Here is a 19,273-nt window from a genome sequence, read left to right as displayed (position 1 = left end):
CATAAACATTAAAAGAAATATATCATACTTTTTGGATAGTTGCTGTCGCTGAATTCCTTTCATAGATGTGAATAAGGGAAAAGGAACATGGTGCAAATGTGACCATGCAAAAGCCGAAGATAAGGGGTTTTGTTTGTATTACCAAAACCTTGAAAAGGCTACTGAAAAATAAATAATTTAGATAAACTGTTGTTTGCCAATTCTTTTGAGACAAGTCTTTAATTTTTGGTTCTGGTTTACTGAGGTACATGCTGAATTCCTCAACAAAATACTACATTGAAAGAAATGAAATTTGCATAATGTAACATGTACTGTCAGTATTATACTAATAGTGTGTCCCTATATAAATCTCATTTTAGCAGATGAAACCGATTCCCTTTACTCTGCCGAAAAGGAAAAGCATACAGTTTCAACGGTTAAATGGTCATCGGTTAGTATCTAACATCTGTAAAAAGCAGTATGTGGCAGTAACAATATACAATTATTTCACAAATTATAACAGTCCAATGACATTCATTTCCCCCCTCCATTGTAAAATGAAAGCACTTTAAATATCTTTGAAATCAAGATAATTTTGTTTTAAAGCAACTCAAAATATTTGTCCATAAAATATGTCAGTGATTCATTTCTGTCAGAAATGTGGCTGCCCTCCAAAGACAATCCGCAAGGTCAGTCTATGGTCAGTTTTCCCTTTACAGACCAGTCTCTTCAAGGCTGTGAAAATGTCAGTATTCACTGAAAGATTTGTACAAATAAAAAGGTTTCAGGACCTTGAGGGTCAAAAGAAAGTGAAAGTTTAAAAACAAAATTGTGCATTAAGATGTCATGCAAACCTGCTTTTGGCAAGTTTAAAAAACAAGAAAGTAAAATGTTCATCCGATGGTTAAGCTTCCAGAGTATGAAACTTCTCCTGCATCATTTTTAATAAGCTTGATGCATTTTGTGGCGTGTGCACCTTTGTCACTTCTCTAAAATTCAAGTGGTCTCGACCTTTCGTCTTTGTGTAAACCAGAGTAACGATGAAACAACAACTGTTGAGCCGGTGATTATCCCAAGCACCTTACCTATGGGAAACTCTCCCTGCAATTGAGAACAAACAATGAACATGTGCAATAAAGAAGTGATAACCAACATGTTAAGGATGATTTGTCAGGGGTCTCACTTGTCTCATGCACTTGTATCCGTGGAAATTATGGAGACAATCACACTCAAAGAACCCTGGACCATATGGGCTGCAGAATGAGTTTTCAGGGCAATTCCAGGCTGAAGAGACAGACAACATTCAATAAATGTATTTAAAGATATTTTAAAGATTTTGAGATCCCAGTTAACTGATCACTTACGCATCAGTGCCATCTGATTGCAAACATTTTTCTGTCCTTCACAGATTCTGGCATTGTTTTTCACTTCAACCGTCTCCCATGATGCATTGCCCCCTGGACACTCCAGTTTTGAGGGTAGTAATCTAAGTAAAGATTTGTCAAGTCACCTTGATGGGTTAAATATGGGATTTTTGATCTTGTAGATGCCATGGACCCCCAAATATCATTGTCCTTGTATGAGAGACCCCCATCCTAAAATGTACATGTTTTATAACAATATTATTTGGAAATATTTCGATTTTATTACTTCCAATAATTATTTTCCACTTTAAATTTAAATCTTATTTTTTTATTATTATTATGTATTTGTTACACTTTTTTTTTTAAACAGATTTGTCTACTGACCCGAAGCAATTTTGGCCCCCTGGGGGTCCCCAGACCTCAAGTTGAAAACCCATGGATTTAATGTTATGAACTTGATGTACTGTGCTCTTACATCACTTACAATTGGGTAAGATGGCTGAAACCCTGAAATACGAAATCGCTCAGATTGGTGATTGGGTTGTTGGAGAGATCTCTGTGTAAATACAGTTCAGTATCATTTAGATATTGCATTCAATGCTGAACAAGGCACATGCACAGATTATTAATAAAACCTGATCTGGTACGTACATTATGACTGCTGTGAATGAATTATACAGGTGCTCTACATGACTGATAGAGCAGTTTGACAGGTCCAACCTAAAACAGGATAAAGATAATCATATACAGTTAGATTTACAAATAGGACACACACACACACACACACACATATATATATATTCAAAAAAGGGGAATACTAGAAAGTTGTCCTACCCTATAATGGTGTCTATATTGCTGGTATTGTTCTCAAAACAGCAGCGTCCTTTGATCTGGCCTTTTTTAAGGCAGAAATCCCAGACAGGACTGCCTTGTCGTACAGTCCCTTCGCACATTTGACATAACTATCGAAAATAAAAGTGAAAGCTTTCAAAATATTATAGAACCACATGCGTGCATAAAATGTGTTTACAATAAGTTTTAGTTTACAACATGGTAACAACAATGTAGCATAGCATGTTTTATTATAATCGCTGTACAACTGTGTTGCAATCATTAGTCGATCGTCTCACCTGTACATCAATATCCTGACTGTCTACATATGCATTGAATAAAACAAATAAAACTGTACATAAATACACAGTAGATACCGCATGTGTTGTAATGCTAGCTGTCATTTTCGCCAAAAACAAAGTCATGTGACACCATGATCATGTGACGTTCAAGGGCCGCGACCCTGTTCGTGACAACAAGGCGGCGCAAGTATTTTGCATTTCTTATTGTAAAATTTTGATAGAGACGAAATGCTTACAAAACACTGGAGTATTTACATAATTCACTTTGTTGGACTGATGTAGATCCTCTTCGCCATACCTCCAATATTAGTTTAGCCAATCTACATTTATTTAGTCTGGATAGGCACACCCCACGAATACGGATGACTTTATAAACAGTAGGCTACAGGCACACATTTTTTTTTTTTAAATGAACATAGAAATAACCTAGTATAAAATGTAAGTGTTTTTAGACTATAAACATGTCTGTGTCGCCTTTAAATTGAGATTTTGGACTGTCCCAACTCAGAGGTAAGATTTTATAAAATAGCACGGACCGGAAATAGATTTTAGTATGGCAGGAAGATAAATAATCTCATTCACTTGTCTTAACTGTTCAACACTGTTATCAAAGTTACTGTTAGAAAAAAAAAGATCTTTTTTTCTTTCATTTAAGCTATGGGAAATATAGGCGACACTATTAATTACAAAACAATATGGTTCTAAACTACTATGCTGCCCTGTGGAGTTAAATGATAAACTTAAATTGAGAGTAAACAATTTCAACCAGAATTGAATGTAAGTTTGCATCGTCATGGAGAAATTGTTTTCAACAACAAATGTTTGCAACATATAAACGCCAAAGGACCTAATGGACGTTTTTACGCAATAACACCCCCGGCTAAAGCAGAATGGTTTGATCCAGACTGTTGCAATGCTTCGGGAGCGCGCAGATACATATTGAATACATTATAGCAGACAGACAGACACAGTGCTGGCTGGAAGAACGTTTCGCTACAATGTAGATTTATGTGTGTTCTTCCTAACGCCCTAACAAGTACGAGCACTGTGTCGGCATCTCGAAATGCATCCTGCGACAAACAATTCTTCATTTGTTTCCCTCTCCATACTCGTTCGTATGTAGCCTACCAATGTAGGCTGTAGACAACCGCGGAGCACCTTTACGTGGAGTAATCTGGAAAGTTAATTGGATCGTGGGCCTCGCGACGACACTTCGGTGTTTTGCAGACTCGCTTCCCACATTCTTTTACAGTGCGCGAGGAAGTGAGAGGACTGACTTGGCGAGAAATTGCCGACAATGAACGTGGAATTACCTCCAGTTGCAACATGGCTGCTGCTTAGATGTTTATTGAAAAAGTTCAGCCCTGAACATTAAGAAAGTTTTTTTTTTAAATAATCCACTTCGCGAAAAATAACTTTTCTGGCATAATTCGTCCCAGGATTGGACTGGACTGGACTGATCAGAGCGAGTCTAACGTTAGCTCGCCTTCATTCAGTTTGGTCCCTACATGACAGCAAACCAACACCGAGAGCCTTCCGTGAACCTTCTCGCTCTTAACAGCATTCAGCTTCGTCAGGGACGTGTAATCTAACGGTAGAAAATGCATTTCTCCATCCCCGAGACGGAGGTCCGATCTGATGAAAACGGATCTACATATGTGGTAAGTGTAACTGGAGGTCATATAAGCGATGCGCCAAGTATTTACGTTTGGAGACACCGACGAATAGTGTTGCTTTGAATCTGTGTTTTGAACAAATCTTTTAAGCGAACGAATCTTCTGCTGACTGACTTGAACGTTCATTCAGATTTCATATGAGTCATTGTCGTGTTAACAACACAAATTGTGATAGTTTAACAGGCTATTGAAGTAAAATGTGTTCGTTTAGGTTATTGTTATTATTTTTCTATTTGACAAAATACGGAGGAAATTATATTTTTGCTTTGTTTGCATTGGAAGGGGAAATGTATATCATGCTTAATTAATTAACACTCTTTCTGGGTCTCTTAGTAACGTTAGATTTGTTAACGCAACTTTTTAAATAAAAGATGACCTCTATTAGTTGTAAAAGACTCGGTGTTTATAAACGAATCGGTTTAGTGAGCGATTCAACGACTAAAAACATTTGCCACCACATAGGCTACTTGCATTATAATGATAACCTGCAAAAAAAATGAGTCTTTGTAGTGAACAGACGGATTAATAAAACTCTTCAAAATCTACATGTCACAAAACGTATTAGATATGAATATTCATATCTGTTGTATGAGATTTAAAAAAAACGTGTAGTGAAAATTAATGAATAACTAAAAGGGCACAAAGACCAGTAATTATTATTGAAGAATTACTTTCTTTTTTTTTTCTTTTTTTTTCAATTATTACATTGAATAATAACGTTTGGGAAGCTTTGTCCCTTTCTGTATTTCTATTTGAATGGTCACTCAAAGTTGTTGCGTGAATTGAATTTCACAATGCCTCAGTTCTTCTGGCTTAATATCTCCCTAAGCCATATGCTTTGCAAGATTGACATTTATTTCAGCATAGGTTATTCAGTTAGTGGAATAGCTGGCTGACTGCTCTGAATACATGACACTTAATTTATCTATGCTATAGCCTATCCATAACAGACAGTTTCGGCTCCTGAGGTTACATCTGTATTGTACTGAACTGTGGATTGATTACAAAGCGTAATCTATTCGAGGACATGCACTGCAGTCCAATCTTCTCGTAGATGTCTGCAGATGTACAAACTGTGGTGTTGACTCTCTTTAGCCACCAAATTATTTGAATAAAGGCTGAGATGAGCTCTTCTGTACACATGGATGCTCTCAGTACACCTAAAACACCTCCGTAGATCCACAATGGTTTAATGCACTGACGTGAAGATGAATGAATCATTCCTAACAGATTGATTGCACAAGTTGTTTGTGTCCTTCTGTGACAGTGAATTCAGAGAGTTTCTCCATCATAAAGACACAGACGGTCAGTAATGCTCTCAACAGATGAGTCTTTCAAGGCCACTGTGAGTTAAATTGGCTAGCTAAATGACTCACACTCACCTTTTAATGCTGAAGATATTAGCCTTGTTGTTTTGCACATCTTAAGCGTTTTATAGATTTAGACTGGTTCACCATAGTGATATTCTATATTTATAAACTATCATAGTTTTATAAATATTTTAAATTAGCTTTTTTATATTTTCATTTTAATTTTAGTCAAAATGTTACTCTTGTTGTTATGTAGGTTTGCCTTGGTTTCTAAATGGTGTTATTTTTTTCTCAGTTAATGATTTTAGTACTTAACCTTATTTCAGGGCAACATTTCAAAGTTTTCTTTTAAAATATTTGTATTTTATTTTATTGAACAAATGTTTTAATAGTTTTCATTTTATTAAACGATAACAACACCGACCCTGCTCAAATTTTCAAACTGATTTAAAACTTGAGAACGAGTGCTTTCACGAATGGAGGAGGTTTTCTTCAGACATCTAAAGCGTGATGTTGTCTTGATCTGTATTAGGCAGGAAGTTGTATGGAGCTGTATATGTCACAGAATATGCATACTTTGTAGAAGAGCCACAAAAATGAGTGGGCTCCGTTTTAAATGGCACGCTTCCTGTTCAAACAAAAGGGTAAAAAAAGTTTGATGTTTTTTACTTCCTGAAGACTTGCATACTCAATCTTCCTTATTTTGATTTGGACTGGAGACATGGAAGGACATGGCAGTTTCATCCTATCTCTTTCAAACTTGTTCCAACTTTGATATCTTTGGTGACTTGCATGTTTGTGTTGTGTAGCAGAGCTTTGCTTTCACTAATTGGATCATACCGTCTCGTACGCATTTGTCAGGGTCCTTTTGATGGCACTGAATCCATGTTCAATATGTGAGGTCAGTTGAGACCATTCTTATAGTTTGCCGCAATAAGATGGAGAACATTACACAGCAGTATCCTGTCCTGAAACAAAACAAAATAACTTGTTTTTGGATCACAACCGCTCAGTATTGTATGCAACTTACTTGGTTTGATTGCAGATTATAAAGGCCACACAATCCACACGAATTGTTTTTGCTGTATTCACTCTACCTAAAACTTTTTGAAACAACAATCTTCTTATTGTTTTCCCATTCTGAAGTCAAAGTCTTTCTTTTGAATGTACCCGTACCACACATTTTGGTTTGTGTCTAGTAGTTGATACATTGCATGTTTTCTGTAATTTAAGTAATAGCTCAGTCTTTTTTACTCCATAAAGAACAATGGACCATTATCTCAACACCAAACGATGTGCAACATGATGAATAGTCAAAACAACAACAAATCAGGATGTTTGACGATAGAGCAAAAGTCCCTTAATTTTATAAACATAAGCTTTTTTAGTTAAGGAAAAAAAAAAACAGCGAGCTTACATTCCTTTAACAATAAATGGTGTTAAGTCCATGCATATTTGTAGGGGGTTTAAAGAAAGGCGCAAATAATACCAAGGCACCACCATTAAACAAGTTGTTTTGATATAAAATCTTCTCATTTACTAAGCGATTGTAAATTATTGACGCATCGTTTTTTTTTTTTTTTTTTTTTTTTTTTGTTAAGCGTCAAAATATTTCACTTTAGAATTTATTTAATAATTTGATGTTTCAGGGTGATATAAAATAATGAATGTAGATTTAGAATTTTGATTTTTTTTTTTTAAATTAATGCACATAGTTAAATCAGCTTGTGGTTATTGATGGGCCTTTCAAATTACTCATGAATAGGTAATGAAGAGTAATGATGATGAAATTCAGCCTCGCCATCACAGGATTAAATTAAATTAAATTTAATCTTGTGATTAAATTTTAAAATAGAAAACTGTTATTGTAAATTGTAATAATATTGCATGATTTTAATCAAAGAAATGCAGCTTTGGTGAGCAGAAGAGATTTCTTTCAAAAACATACAAAAAAATGATCTTCTGATTCCAAACATTTGTTTGTAGCATCTATAAGTGAAAACCTTTTTGTAGTTATTGATGGGCCTTAAAGATTTTACTCATGAATATGTATTGAGTGTTTATTTTTATTGTGTATATGAAGACTAACTAACTGTTTTCCTTCTTCAGGCTTACAATATCCATGTGAATGGAGTCTTGCATTGTCGAGTACGTTACAGTCAACTCCTGGGCCTCCATGAACAGGTGAACACACATATCAAGAAAACACAATACTTAAACAATTAGTTTCGAATCACTGGCCGTAAAATCATACAATTAATAAGTCAGTTCTGTCTGAGATTGGGAAATGTATTCTGAAAATGTACCGCTTTAGTGAAATTGAGGAAATGAAACATGAGAAATTACAGTAGACAGTAGCTATTATAGTACATTGATTTAATTCAAATATATTCTTGTTCATTGGGATTTAATGTGATTAGTCACCTTGGTGCCTGGATGGAGAGCCAGTGAAATGATTTGTGGATATTTAAATCTAAACTTCAAAGGCAGAGAACCACTCATATTTCATTAAACTTCTCATTGTTGTATTAAGCGTGATTTAAAGTAAGTAACTAAGTGAAATTGAAACTATTGCATAATATTGAGCTTGATTGAAGAGGATCATTTTTAGTATATATATATATATATATATATATATGTCTGAAATTGAATTGTTGTGATGTTAAATGGATAGTTTTCTGATGTGAGGCAGGGTAAATCTATGTCAGCACTACTCAGAAAATATATTTTAATGAATTTAGTTATTAATATAGGATGTCTGTTCATTTTTTTTTTACTGATTTGGACGTGATCGTGTCCTCTGTTTTAGCCAAAAGCGGCAGTAATTTGCTTCATAATATTTACTGAGGTTGTGTGAGGAAAATCACAGGCATCTTTGTTTTGGACTGGATTAAAATCACAATGTACCCTTGTGAAACACAAACTCATCCAAATTTTGAAGTGGTAAAGCTATGAGCGTATTGAATAGGTCATATATTATTCAAATATTTGGAAGCGAGGCCTCATTCTCGGAATATTATCTTTCTTACACCTACCAATTTCACGAATTTTGTGTTTCCTTATGAATGAAAGAGAACTTCGGTGATCTCAGCATTAAGAGCATGTTGTGTTGTTTCAAAGCCGCTGTTGCTAGGTAACAGGGCGTTGAGGGCCAAGTCAGATCATACATGGTCATATGATGCAATCTGTAGAAGCTGTCATGGTGTGAGGCTTGAAGTTAACCCTTAAAATGGCCCTTAAATATTATCTAATCTAAAAGTACATTTTTATTTAGTTTCAGCTATATTTCAAGTATTAAACATGGTTTTTGTGTTTGTTTCAGTTAACGATAGCAACATTGATTGATAGATTTATTTTTTCTGCCTGTGCCATTCAATAAAATGCCAATGACACAGATGGAACAACAGCAGGCATCATTTTAGATGTTGTGAAGTGTATACATATTTATGATAATATAACCAAATGTTCTATTTTCATATTTAAAATGAAGTTCTCCCTTTCTGTTCTTTCAGATCAAAAAAGAATATGGAAATAATGTGGTGCCGGCTTTTCCACCAAAGAAGATCTTCACTCTCACGCCGGCTGAAGTCGATCAGCGGAGAGAACAGCTGGAGAAGTACATGCAAGCTGGTAAGAAAAACATTCTTTTACCTGAAAAGTTCACATTCAAAATGATCTTTGTGACTTGTGGTCCATTTGTTTTATCTTTGAGCTCATCTATTTGCTTCTGTACACCTTAAAATTGACCAAATTCACTTAACAGATTATACACCACCGTTCACTAGTTTAGGGTTGGTGAGATTTTTTTTTTAATCTTCTGCTCACCAAAGTTGTGTTTATTTGATCAAAAATAAAGTTAAAACTGTAATAATGTGAAATATTATTACAATTTAAAATATCTTTGGCAATTGTTGGCATTTATATTTGACAGCAAAAAATGTTGATGATTCATCCTGCTCTGCAGATTTTTGTCCAATAAAATGCTAGATAGAATGTGACTGCAAGTTGCAAGCCATAACTAATGGCTGTGATTTAATTCTGTTGGCTATTAAAAAAAAAAAACCTGTTTCAACTGGAAATGCATCAACAGTATAGAAAACTTATATGTCAGCCTTAATCCTTCGTATGAGGTTTTATGTCTTTATGTCTGCTCTTCCCGAAGAGGATGGAGCTTGTTAATGTTCCACATTGTCATTCCTGAAAACATCAGGCAAACTACATGAAATAATTAAACTACATGTTAAGAATTTTGCCATGCATGTCATTTAACAGGTTATAGGTGAGTTTTTCTGAGCACAAAAGGAAATCAGCAGTGCTGGCAGCACCAAGAGCCGTTTGCTCTAATCCATTCCAGCACTGGCACTATCCATCGAACAAGCTAAGCCTTGTTGAGCTTATTTGCTCATAGTCTGGAGCTGCTCTTGGCTTGGCCTCCCGCAGTTACATCACTGAGAAACATGATTATGGAAAATTAACCGACACAAACACACAAGCTGTTCAAGAGCGAATATTTTGTTAGTTTGTGCAAATGTTTTGCGGTTGTTTGCTCGTGTGCTATATTGGAAGTAAAAGTAAACAGTATAGTTTATGTTGGTCAGTTTGCCTCCTGCATATTTATTTTCCCCCACAAAACTCAGGTTATTATTAGTCAGGGAGCCATAGTGGTATTTTCAAAGTAAAGGTATGTGTTGTATTTTCAGATTAGTTTGATTTAACATGACAAATGAATTTTGAAACATTGAGTTTTACGTTATAGTTCAATTGAAACGAAACACAAGATTAAGAAAGTTGGTTTAAAATATTACCTCAAGGAGGTACACGCAAATACTGTTCTCTGACAATCAATCTATAAATATTTCCATACAAAATTTGTACCTTGAACTTTTTAAAGGACAGACCAACCACTTATCTAATACTTTGATTAAAACACTGGCCTTGTGCTGAAGTGGAAATGGTGTGTTCAGTTTGTTTAAGTGAATTGGTTGGGAGGTTTGTTTCGATGAACTTGTTAAAACAAACTGATGTTTTGAATCATTGTTGAAGCCCTTGCACTGCTTTTATAGGTATTTTTTTTCTTATGCTCACTGAGGCTGAATTTTCAGCATCAGTACTCCAGATATCAGTATTATGCTGAACTGGTGCTCAAGAAACATTTATTATTATTATTATTATTATTAATGTTGAAAACAATTGCTGCCTAATAAGTTTGTGGAAACTATGATACTTTTTCATGATTTTTTGATGAATAGAATTGCCATTATAAACAAATTGAAATAGATATCTATAATAGATATCTAAATTAATAATGTAAAAGTCTTCTGTCATTTTTGAGCTATTTTATTCATCCCTGTTCTGAATTAAAGGAGTAATTTCTTAAAAAAAAAATCTTACTGACACCAATGGTAGGATAAATGTTTAGTTTGTTTATTATGTAATGTATACATGTATGTGTTTCCATAGCGTGGTATTCTGATTCTGAGAAAACAATTACCCCAAAAGTAGATTCAGTTTGTTTAACTACATTTTTATATTAGCTTTAAACCTTTAATGATGAGCTTTTCTCTCTGCAGTGCGTCAGGACCCCATTCTGGGATCGAGCGAGGTGTTCAACAGCTTTTTGAGAAAAGCTCAACAGGTAGAATTTCTACATTATTTTTGTTTATTGAAAGTGTTTATTATAATTTGAAAATAAATTATGATCATTGTAAATATAGTAGTTTCAATTCTGCTATTTGAAATATTGTAAACATAGGCTACATATGAAAACGTATTGTAAGATTGTATGATTATTGGTAATTGTCGCATGATTCTCCACTTAAGCATTTCAGAGGGGTTCCTTCAAAATATAACTGAATTTGGTTTCCCTTTCCATGGTCAATAATGTTTTGGCGTTTTGCAATTAGCTTCTCTATTTGAATAGTTTCTAAGATATCTTTCAAATTTGATGGTGTCTAAATACAGAAGTGACATAGTTGCCTGTCATAAAACTTAAAGGGTTAGCTCACCCAAAACCCAAAAATGAATCCTTATGAATTTAGTTCAAAATTCCTGTAGAGACTGGATTGCTTTAAATGATCAATAGATGAAAATGAGTCTATTATTTACATGTGAACATGAACAAAAGAGAGCAGTCTGCAGAAACAGAATAAGAGATTAGAATTGGCCTTGCGGTTTCATTTCTTCAAATCTCTGTTAAGATCAGCTGCTGCGCTGAGACCCTCTGCCTCAGTGGGAGATGAAACATGCAGGAAGAAGGGTAAAAAAAAAAAAGAGATGAATTTGCAAGAAGTGAAAGAGAATAGTAAAGTGTAGTCAGCACTGTGGTGTTTTGACCTTTTGTTTTTTTGGGCTTTGTGTTTAATTCCAATATCTAATTATCAAATCACCAGTCCTATCTATAAGCACCTATATCAGCCTGAATCTATACAGTAAACCACTCTGAAATCAAAACATTACATTTAATCTAAAATGAAAAATGCCCTCATGACATTTAAGCTGGAATACATAGGAAATGAAACTGCCCTGTGAAAGGGTGTGATTTTATATTACCAGTACTGCATGTTCATCAAAATACTCTGGGATCAACTGAACAGGAAGCATCAGAAGTTGAATTAGAGTTCAGCACAAGGTATTTCCCCAAAACCTTTAAAGGGGTTCTTTAACACGGGACTTTACATCTTTTCAATAAAAGTTGGCTGCCTAAGCAATAGAAAAAAAAAAGGCAAAGCTTTTTTTTAATCGTTGATACTCGGCTAAAGAAAACGAGTAAAATAGATAGGAAACTTCAACACCCATAATGCACTGGGCATGTTGCTGTTCAAGGCCACTCCCACCAGTCTGCTATGTATATACTTACCAGAGTCAAATATTGCCTTGCTTTAGTTGGAAATACTACTTGGTAAACTTTTAGTCATAATGGTGTCGACTTGTATTTTTCCCGGGTGCAAGAATTTAAAGAGTAAACATTTAGCAGAAATGGATTGCTTTAGGTTTCCAGTGAAGGAATCTAGCACATTGTAGGTTAAAGGCTGCAAAAAATAATAAATATGGATAGAACACTGCCATGGATAATCTGAAAAAACCTTTGAAAAATGTTTGTAGTCAACATTTCAATCTGGATGAACATGAACAAATGTTTTAGGCCAAACGGAGGGGAAAAACTGAAATAACTGCCATTCTGTAAACAATTGAATTCTGTGACCCTAGTAGGCTTCATACAGTGCAAACGGTCAGATACAGGTAAGAGGTAAGAAAGCTGTTGCCATAGAGTACAGTTTTTACCATAATGGTGTGTGTGTTTAAAGAGTAGACATGGTTCAGTACAATTTTCAGTTATAAACCTACCCTACCCAGGTAAAATGAAGGATGAGTAAACATTTACGGATACTAATGATACAAAACAAAGCGGTTTGAAAATTGACGAGTTACACTTTAAGGAGCACCTGTCATGTCCTTTTATAAAGTCTTGATTTTGTTTTGGGTGCTTCTAGAATGTTTAAAAACCACCTTATTTTTCACATATTTTACATAGTTGCAGCACCTCTCTTCCCAATCTTTCAGTTCCTGTCTCGAAAAGCGGAATGTGCTCTGATTGGTCGACTGGATCAGTGGTCAACCTCTTCGAGCATGTTCTGGAAATGTTGTGCCCCTAACCATAACTGTGGTTGAATCTGGGGTAAAAACAGTGTCTCTTGGACATAGTTGACAACACACTACTATTGCAACTCAACCAGGCCTTGTCCTCGATATTGTGTGCATTCCTTGGGTGGGAATATTGTGACGCACATTCACTGAAGAAAACTACAAGACTGCAATCGAGGTGTCTCAGGGACTTCAGTTCTTGCTACTATAGAGAATAAATACCTTTGGAATGGACTTTGTGCTTTTTAACTTTGCAGACCGTTTTAATGCTCAAACAGCAACATTACACAATAATAAAAGTTGTAAATTTAGAAAAAGTATAAAGACTTTTTATCACTGTTTCCCTCTGCCACAGGAGACCCAGCAGATCCCCACTGAGGAGGTGCAGCTAGAAATCTACCTGTCCAATGGCCAGAAGGTCAAAGTCAACATCCTCACATCTGACCAGACCGAAGATGTTCTGGAGGTGAGAATGTTGTCTTGTAACTATTTCCAAAGCACAGATCTGATTCACATTCTCACTGCCAGGTTTATGCCTTTATTGCCTTTAGTTTTGAATAGTAATTTAGTTATTGACACTTTCATTGTAATAGTGAGCAAAAGCCACGTTTCCACCGAAACTACCCGGAATAATTTGTCCCAGGAACTTGCCCCCCCCCCCCAGCATATCATATATGCATATCAATGCTGCGTGAACTCAGCCAATCAGCATGTTCAGCGCCAAAGTCCTACCTCTGAAAGTAAAAAACTACTACCTCGTGAGCAGGGACTTTCTAAGGGGGAGCATTTTACCCAGACCTTCATTTAGACCCGGGTCCCTGCGGTCAAAACACACTTAATGCCACCCCAATGTCCCTAGTTCCTGTGGAAAGTTCTTGCGGTGGAAATGTGGCTTAACATGAACATCTTGTACACTTCAAATCTTGTTACAAAAATAAACTCACATACATAAAAAAGGACACAAACACTTCTGATTTAACAAGTAAAGAATTTATATATGTTAGCACTTTCAAAGTGAACACAATTCAATTTGTTTATTGCTTAACAATAGGTATAGTCTCATGCAGGGCTTGACATTAACACTCGCCAAACGCGGGTGGATTTCAGTGTTGGCGTGTAACGCAGTCACTCCTGCTAGCCACTTTGGCGGGTTGAATTGTATGTAATATATTTTTCAATTGTAGTCTTTTAAAAAGGCATCTGAAATAATAAACTAAGTGTAATCTAGTATTGGCAGTAATATTTATTTTTCGATACATACATATTGATACTGAAATCTGAAAATCTTCCAAAGCATAGATACAAATGATACCAGATGCGTTTTCTCGTTCTCTAATTTCTCTGACAGTGAGTTGACTCACCAACCCTTTACTCACTCATTTTATTTGCTCTGGATGAATATTGTTGGTGGTACAGAGCTTGATTTCGGGTGAGGGATTGTGCGTATTGAGCACAATTTAACAGTTAAACCGTATAATGGGTCTGTGCGTCAGGTCTTAATGCAACAGCAGCCTAATATACCGGCTGCCAAATTATGAGATGCTATTAAATATATCTATATGGTAGTTCTTCCCCTATGGTAATCGTGTCCAAATTTTGGCCAGTGAAAATGCTGAGTGGCTGGTGAGCAAAAAATTCAAGCCCTGGTCTCATGATATAAACCAATAATGTTCAGTTTGTATTTTTCCAGATGGTATTGTGGATTTCTTTGTAAAGAAAATAACATTTTATTGACAAAAAATAATATTTTTGTTTGAAAAATGTATGATAAAATATGTTAAATAATTTCAAAATACATAATTATTTAAAATAATGCCTAAATGATACATTTAAAAAATAAATGTTTCAATTTTAAATATAAATACATGTTAAAATTCAAAGGGGCGCAAAAGTTGTTTTATTATTCACTTATTGCAGAATTGCTTTTCTGCAAATGAAGTCAGAAAAGAGCACCACAATCTGTCTGTCCATTGTCTTTATACACACCTCTGTTAAAAAAAAATGGGGTTGGTAAGAAATTAATACTTTTCAGTAAGGATGCATTAAATTAATCAAAATTGACAGTAAATACATGTATGTATTGTTACAGAAGGTCTCTTTTTCAGATACTTTCAAGAAGAAATGTTTGAGCACTAAATCATCATTTTAAATTGTAATAATATTTCACAATATTACTATGTTTACTGTAATTTTGATCAAATAAATGCAACCTTGGTGAGCATAAGATACTTTTATTTTGATACATTTGACAAACACATCCAAAGCGACTTACTGTACATTTCATTCAAGGTACACATTTGTTTGGTCAGTTCAGCATTCCCTGGGAATTGTAGCCATGACCTTGGAGTTGCTAGCACCATACTGTACCGGTTAAGCTACAGAATGTTTCTTTCAAAACACTGAACCTACTCTTTTGGTAGCATACCTACACAATATAGTCCACTGTAAGTGTAACACAGACTAAACTCAGTAATTATGGTTATTATTTCTTTGAAATGCATTAACTAGAAGGCAAATAAAATTATGCAATTAATCACTATTTAAATTAATTGACAGTTCTTATAAAGTATTTGTTGTTCCTTTTTAATGCAATTTAATATAAATAATATTGTGCTGCCAAGTCTTAGTCTGTCCAATAAAGACCATTTTGTGTTTTTTCACTGATTCTTCACTTAGCTCTCCAATCAATGCAACACATATTACAGCTTAAGTCTTAAGGGTTTTAAGAAGTTTTTTGTGTATCATAGCTTTCCTACGTGCACTGCACAGAGCCATAGCAGATCCAAGCTCTCATTAAAATGCCCTCTGCACCCATATGCAGCATGCTCTGCTCTCCGCTGTGCTATTCAACCAGAGTGATGGCCCAAAATGCCCTTTAGCACCTGATGGAAGTGAAAAAGTCAAGTGTTGTGCATAAAACATGGCATAAATGTAGTGAAGAGTAACTTGATCATGGGACCTCCTTGGGTGTAATGTTTAACACTTGATCGCACAACACTCCTGTAAAAAAAAAAAAAAAAAAAAAAGCACTTCGGAAAGTTTTGACATGAGAAAATCTTGCATGTTTAAAAAGTACCATATTTAATAGGGAATTATAAAATAGAATATGATTCCTACAGTAGTAAAAAAAAAAAAAAAAACTGTAAAAGCATGGTAACACAGCAAGGGTGTTTTTTTTCGTTTATTCTAAATTCACATACACGCATAATTTGTCATGTCTTGTGAATAGGTTTAGTCTCTTCTGTGTTTATTAATGATGTATTCTGTGTTTATTAATGATGCTTTAATGTCTTCATCAGGCTGTGGCCTCAAAGCTTGACCTTCCTGATGAGCTGGTGGGATATTTCAGCCTTTTCCTGGTTCAGGAGCGGGGGGATGGGGGCTGCACGTGTGAGTATAACATTTGACCTATTTATTCAGACCTTTTTGTACAGAAATTTGCCTTCACAAGTTTTGGCCTGCTGGCTTCAGCTGGAAAGTGCCTTGGCTGTTATTAAATGGTATCTGAAAGTCAACATACTTCCTCTGGACTGGATCTAAATGCAGTCCTTGCAGCTCAAAAGAGGGTCTGTGTTCTGTTGAGATGGCCGCCCACACTTTTCAAAAGTAAACTGAGGTCAAGTAGATGAAACTTCGGTCAAGCTGTTGTTTGAATGGTACACGCAGCTCTGCTGTAGGCCTGTAATGCATGTTAGGCAAACATTGTCGTTTTTATTTTCTTGTACTTAAATTAATTGAATTAAGCCCAAACCCTAAGTTTTAAACTTTGTTTGTGTAACCTGTCTTGTATTGCTTTAGCTTCAAATATCAATATGCCAATAATGTAACAACATATTCACGGCTCTCTGTTATCACATCAAGGCTTAAAATAGTCCCAGACTAAAATGCACGTTTAAGCCATTTTAAATGAATGCACCTTGCACTAACGCATCTTAAAAGGTGTCTCAAGATGCACACCAGTAATGTTTGTATCTAAGGCATGTTGTTAAAAGCTACTTAAAGGAGTAGTTCACTTTAAAAAAAACAAACAAAAAAACTTATGCTTAATTTTACTCACCCCCATGTCATCCAAGATATTACAGGATTTTTCTCCATAAAATGCACTATACCGAGTACCAAACGGTTCAAGGTCCAAAAGACCGTTTCAGTGCAAACTGTTCAAAAGGGCTTTAAACGATTCCAGATGGTGAATAAGGGTCTTATCAAGCGAAACGATCGCTCATTTAATAAACAAATAACAAAGTTTAGTTTTATAAGCTCAAATGCTCGCCTTGCTCTGTTCTGTGATGCATGTTCGTGACTCTCCTGTTCGAACTCGTTCATCAAAATGAACTAATCCTTTTTTGAGTCATTTGGTTCATTCAACGAACGAAATGAACCAATTGACTTGGAAAAAGATTTGTTCATTTTGATAAACGAGTTTGTACAGGAGAGTCACACAGAACAGAGCAAGGCAAGCATTTGAGCCTGTAAAACTAAACTTTGTTATTTATTTTTTAAATGAGCAATCATTTCGCTTGATAAGACCCTTATTCATCATCTGGAATCGTTTAAAGCCATTTGAACAGTTTGCAGTTTGCACTGAAACTGTCTTTTGGACCTTGAACCGTTTGGTGCCCAATAAAGTGCATTATATGGAGAAAAATGTCTATGAAACCAGGCCTATAAAATATATATATATTTTTTTATTAGTGGTGTTGTTGTCACCTCTAATTTAAAGTAAAATACTATTGTAATGGTACAGTTGTACTGTACAATAAAAAAAATATTTGATAATTAAAATTAATTTGTTTTCTACAACTTACAATCATAATATTTGTCTTAAATTCTTTAATGTTAAAACCTCAAGCTTTTATTTTGACAAAACCTGCAAGTTTAAAAGGAAAGCCTATATATGACCATTTATGTACACAACAACTGCATTTTGGGGACCTGAAAATGCTAACTTTTGAGAATGTTTTTGAAAACGGTGACGTTATGCGCATGCATATTGCGTGTTTAGTCTATAGGTGTAGTGTTTTTTTTTTTTACAAAGTGACTGAGCTGGCATGCATAAATACAGCCTTTTTAGTCGTTTTAGCAGATCTGTATGAACGGAGATCGTTTTGACAACATACTCCAAATGTACACAAGTCTGGGTTTAGTTTACAACAGGTTTATATATGCTTCTTGTTACGTATGTCCACAAAAATGTTGGAAATGTGAAAACCAAATGAGCTTGGTGAAAATAAAATGATCCCGAAGTTCCCATAGGTACACACAAACGAGAAACCCTGTTCTAAGTACTAAGACGTTGATTTTCACCTTGCCGACAATCAAACAAAGAAAATCCCATAGGGGCCAATAAGCAACTACCCAGAACACCTCAGCAACTGCATAGCAACGAACTGAAATCACTCAGAAAGACTTAGAAATTGCATAGTAAAACCCAAGCATTGTGATGCACAGAAAAGCTGATGTATATGAATATATTGAGAAATGTTACCTGCTAACCAGTAATCATTATTTTCTTTGTAAGAATTCGAAGATGATGCCTTTATCAGCTTTGTGGTAAAACAAGACATTGCATACTCTTGAGAGGGGCCAGAATACTGCATTTAGTTGCCTAGAGGCTGAAAGCCAACACGAAACATTGCTTCAATAGAAATTTCCTCGTTAGTCTGTTATACACAATGTTGGTAGAGACTTTATTGGCAGGAGTAAATGCAACCGCAGCAGGATTCAAATTAGTTGTCACTGTATTGATTAATTGTGCATGGCCTGAAATGTCCTGTGCAGAGAAATATTACTTGCTCCTCCTCCATCTGAAATTAAACCGATTATACACTCACCGTGAGGAGTTGTGTTTGCTCAAGATCACACTTAATAATATTCTGGCTTCAAGCGCCTTTTTGAATTTCATAGGTGTATCTATCATTTTTCTATGAACACCCCCCAGAGACAAAATAAATGAATTTCCTGAGTCCAGAATCTTTCATTTCTTGTGCAATACGTATCAGTTCAGTGAGCAGGGCAAATTAATTTGTAAAGAACAGGCTATTTTTTTTCCTTGAATGTTCTCTTTCCAATTCTGCCGTCATCGTGTTACAGAACTGAAAATCTTTCAAAGGATATATCCCTTGGAGGGCAGTACAGTTATTGGAAGTGGAATTGTTATTTTTCTTTAGACT

General features: G+C 35.2%; 2 protein-coding genes across 3 annotated transcripts in view; one reads left to right on the top strand and one right to left on the bottom strand.

Moving 5' to 3' along the window:
• Positions 1–200: 200 nt before the first annotated feature.
• Positions 201–2,632, bottom strand: atraid (all-trans retinoic acid induced differentiation factor). Its single transcript, XM_039660117.2, has 7 exons — positions 2,474–2,632; positions 2,178–2,305; positions 1,995–2,063; positions 1,828–1,899; positions 1,344–1,465; positions 1,163–1,263; positions 201–1,080 (listed from the first exon to the last, which is right to left on the bottom strand). The coding sequence occupies exons 1-7, from the start codon at positions 2,597–2,599 to the stop codon at positions 976–978; spliced, it is 723 nt and encodes a 240-aa protein (XP_039516051.1). The 5' UTR covers positions 2,600–2,632; the 3' UTR covers positions 201–975.
• A 769-nt stretch (positions 2,633–3,401) lies between these two features.
• snx17 (sorting nexin 17) overlaps positions 3,402–19,273 on the top strand; it is a 28,729-nt gene continuing 12,857 nt past the window's right edge. For both annotated transcript variants that reach the window (XM_039660207.2, XM_039660206.2), the window contains exons 1-6: positions 3,402–4,137; positions 7,572–7,646; positions 8,975–9,092; positions 11,033–11,097; positions 13,459–13,569; positions 16,403–16,493. In XM_039660207.2, coding sequence (XP_039516141.2) covers positions 4,078–4,137; positions 7,572–7,646; positions 8,975–9,092; positions 11,033–11,097; positions 13,459–13,569; positions 16,403–16,493 — 520 coding nt within the window. In that variant the 5' untranslated portion in view covers positions 3,402–4,077. The remainder of the gene's footprint in view (positions 4,138–7,571; positions 7,647–8,974; positions 9,093–11,032; positions 11,098–13,458; positions 13,570–16,402; positions 16,494–19,273) is intronic.

This window comes from Pimephales promelas, chromosome 13 (assembly GCF_988280905.1).
Source record: "Pimephales promelas chromosome 13, fPimPro1.hap1.1, whole genome shotgun sequence".
NCBI classification, from domain to species: Eukaryota; Metazoa; Chordata; class Actinopteri; order Cypriniformes; family Leuciscidae; genus Pimephales; species Pimephales promelas.
This window is presented reverse-complemented; position numbering and strand designations above follow the sequence as displayed.

Excerpts from the sequence above, each read along its gene's own strand:
- atraid (XM_039660117.2), bottom strand. The coding sequence starts at position 2,599 with ATGACTTTGTTTTTGGCGAAAATGACAGCTAGCATTACAACACATGCG. Across the intron at positions 1,466-1,827 it reads TTCAGCCATCTTACCCAATT|ATTACTACCCTCAAAACTGG; the intron begins GTAAGTGATGTA and ends ATCTTTACTTAG. Across the intron at positions 1,264-1,343 it reads CAATCAGATGGCACTGATGC|CCTGGAATTGCCCTGAAAAC; the intron begins GTAAGTGATCAG and ends CTGTCTCTTCAG.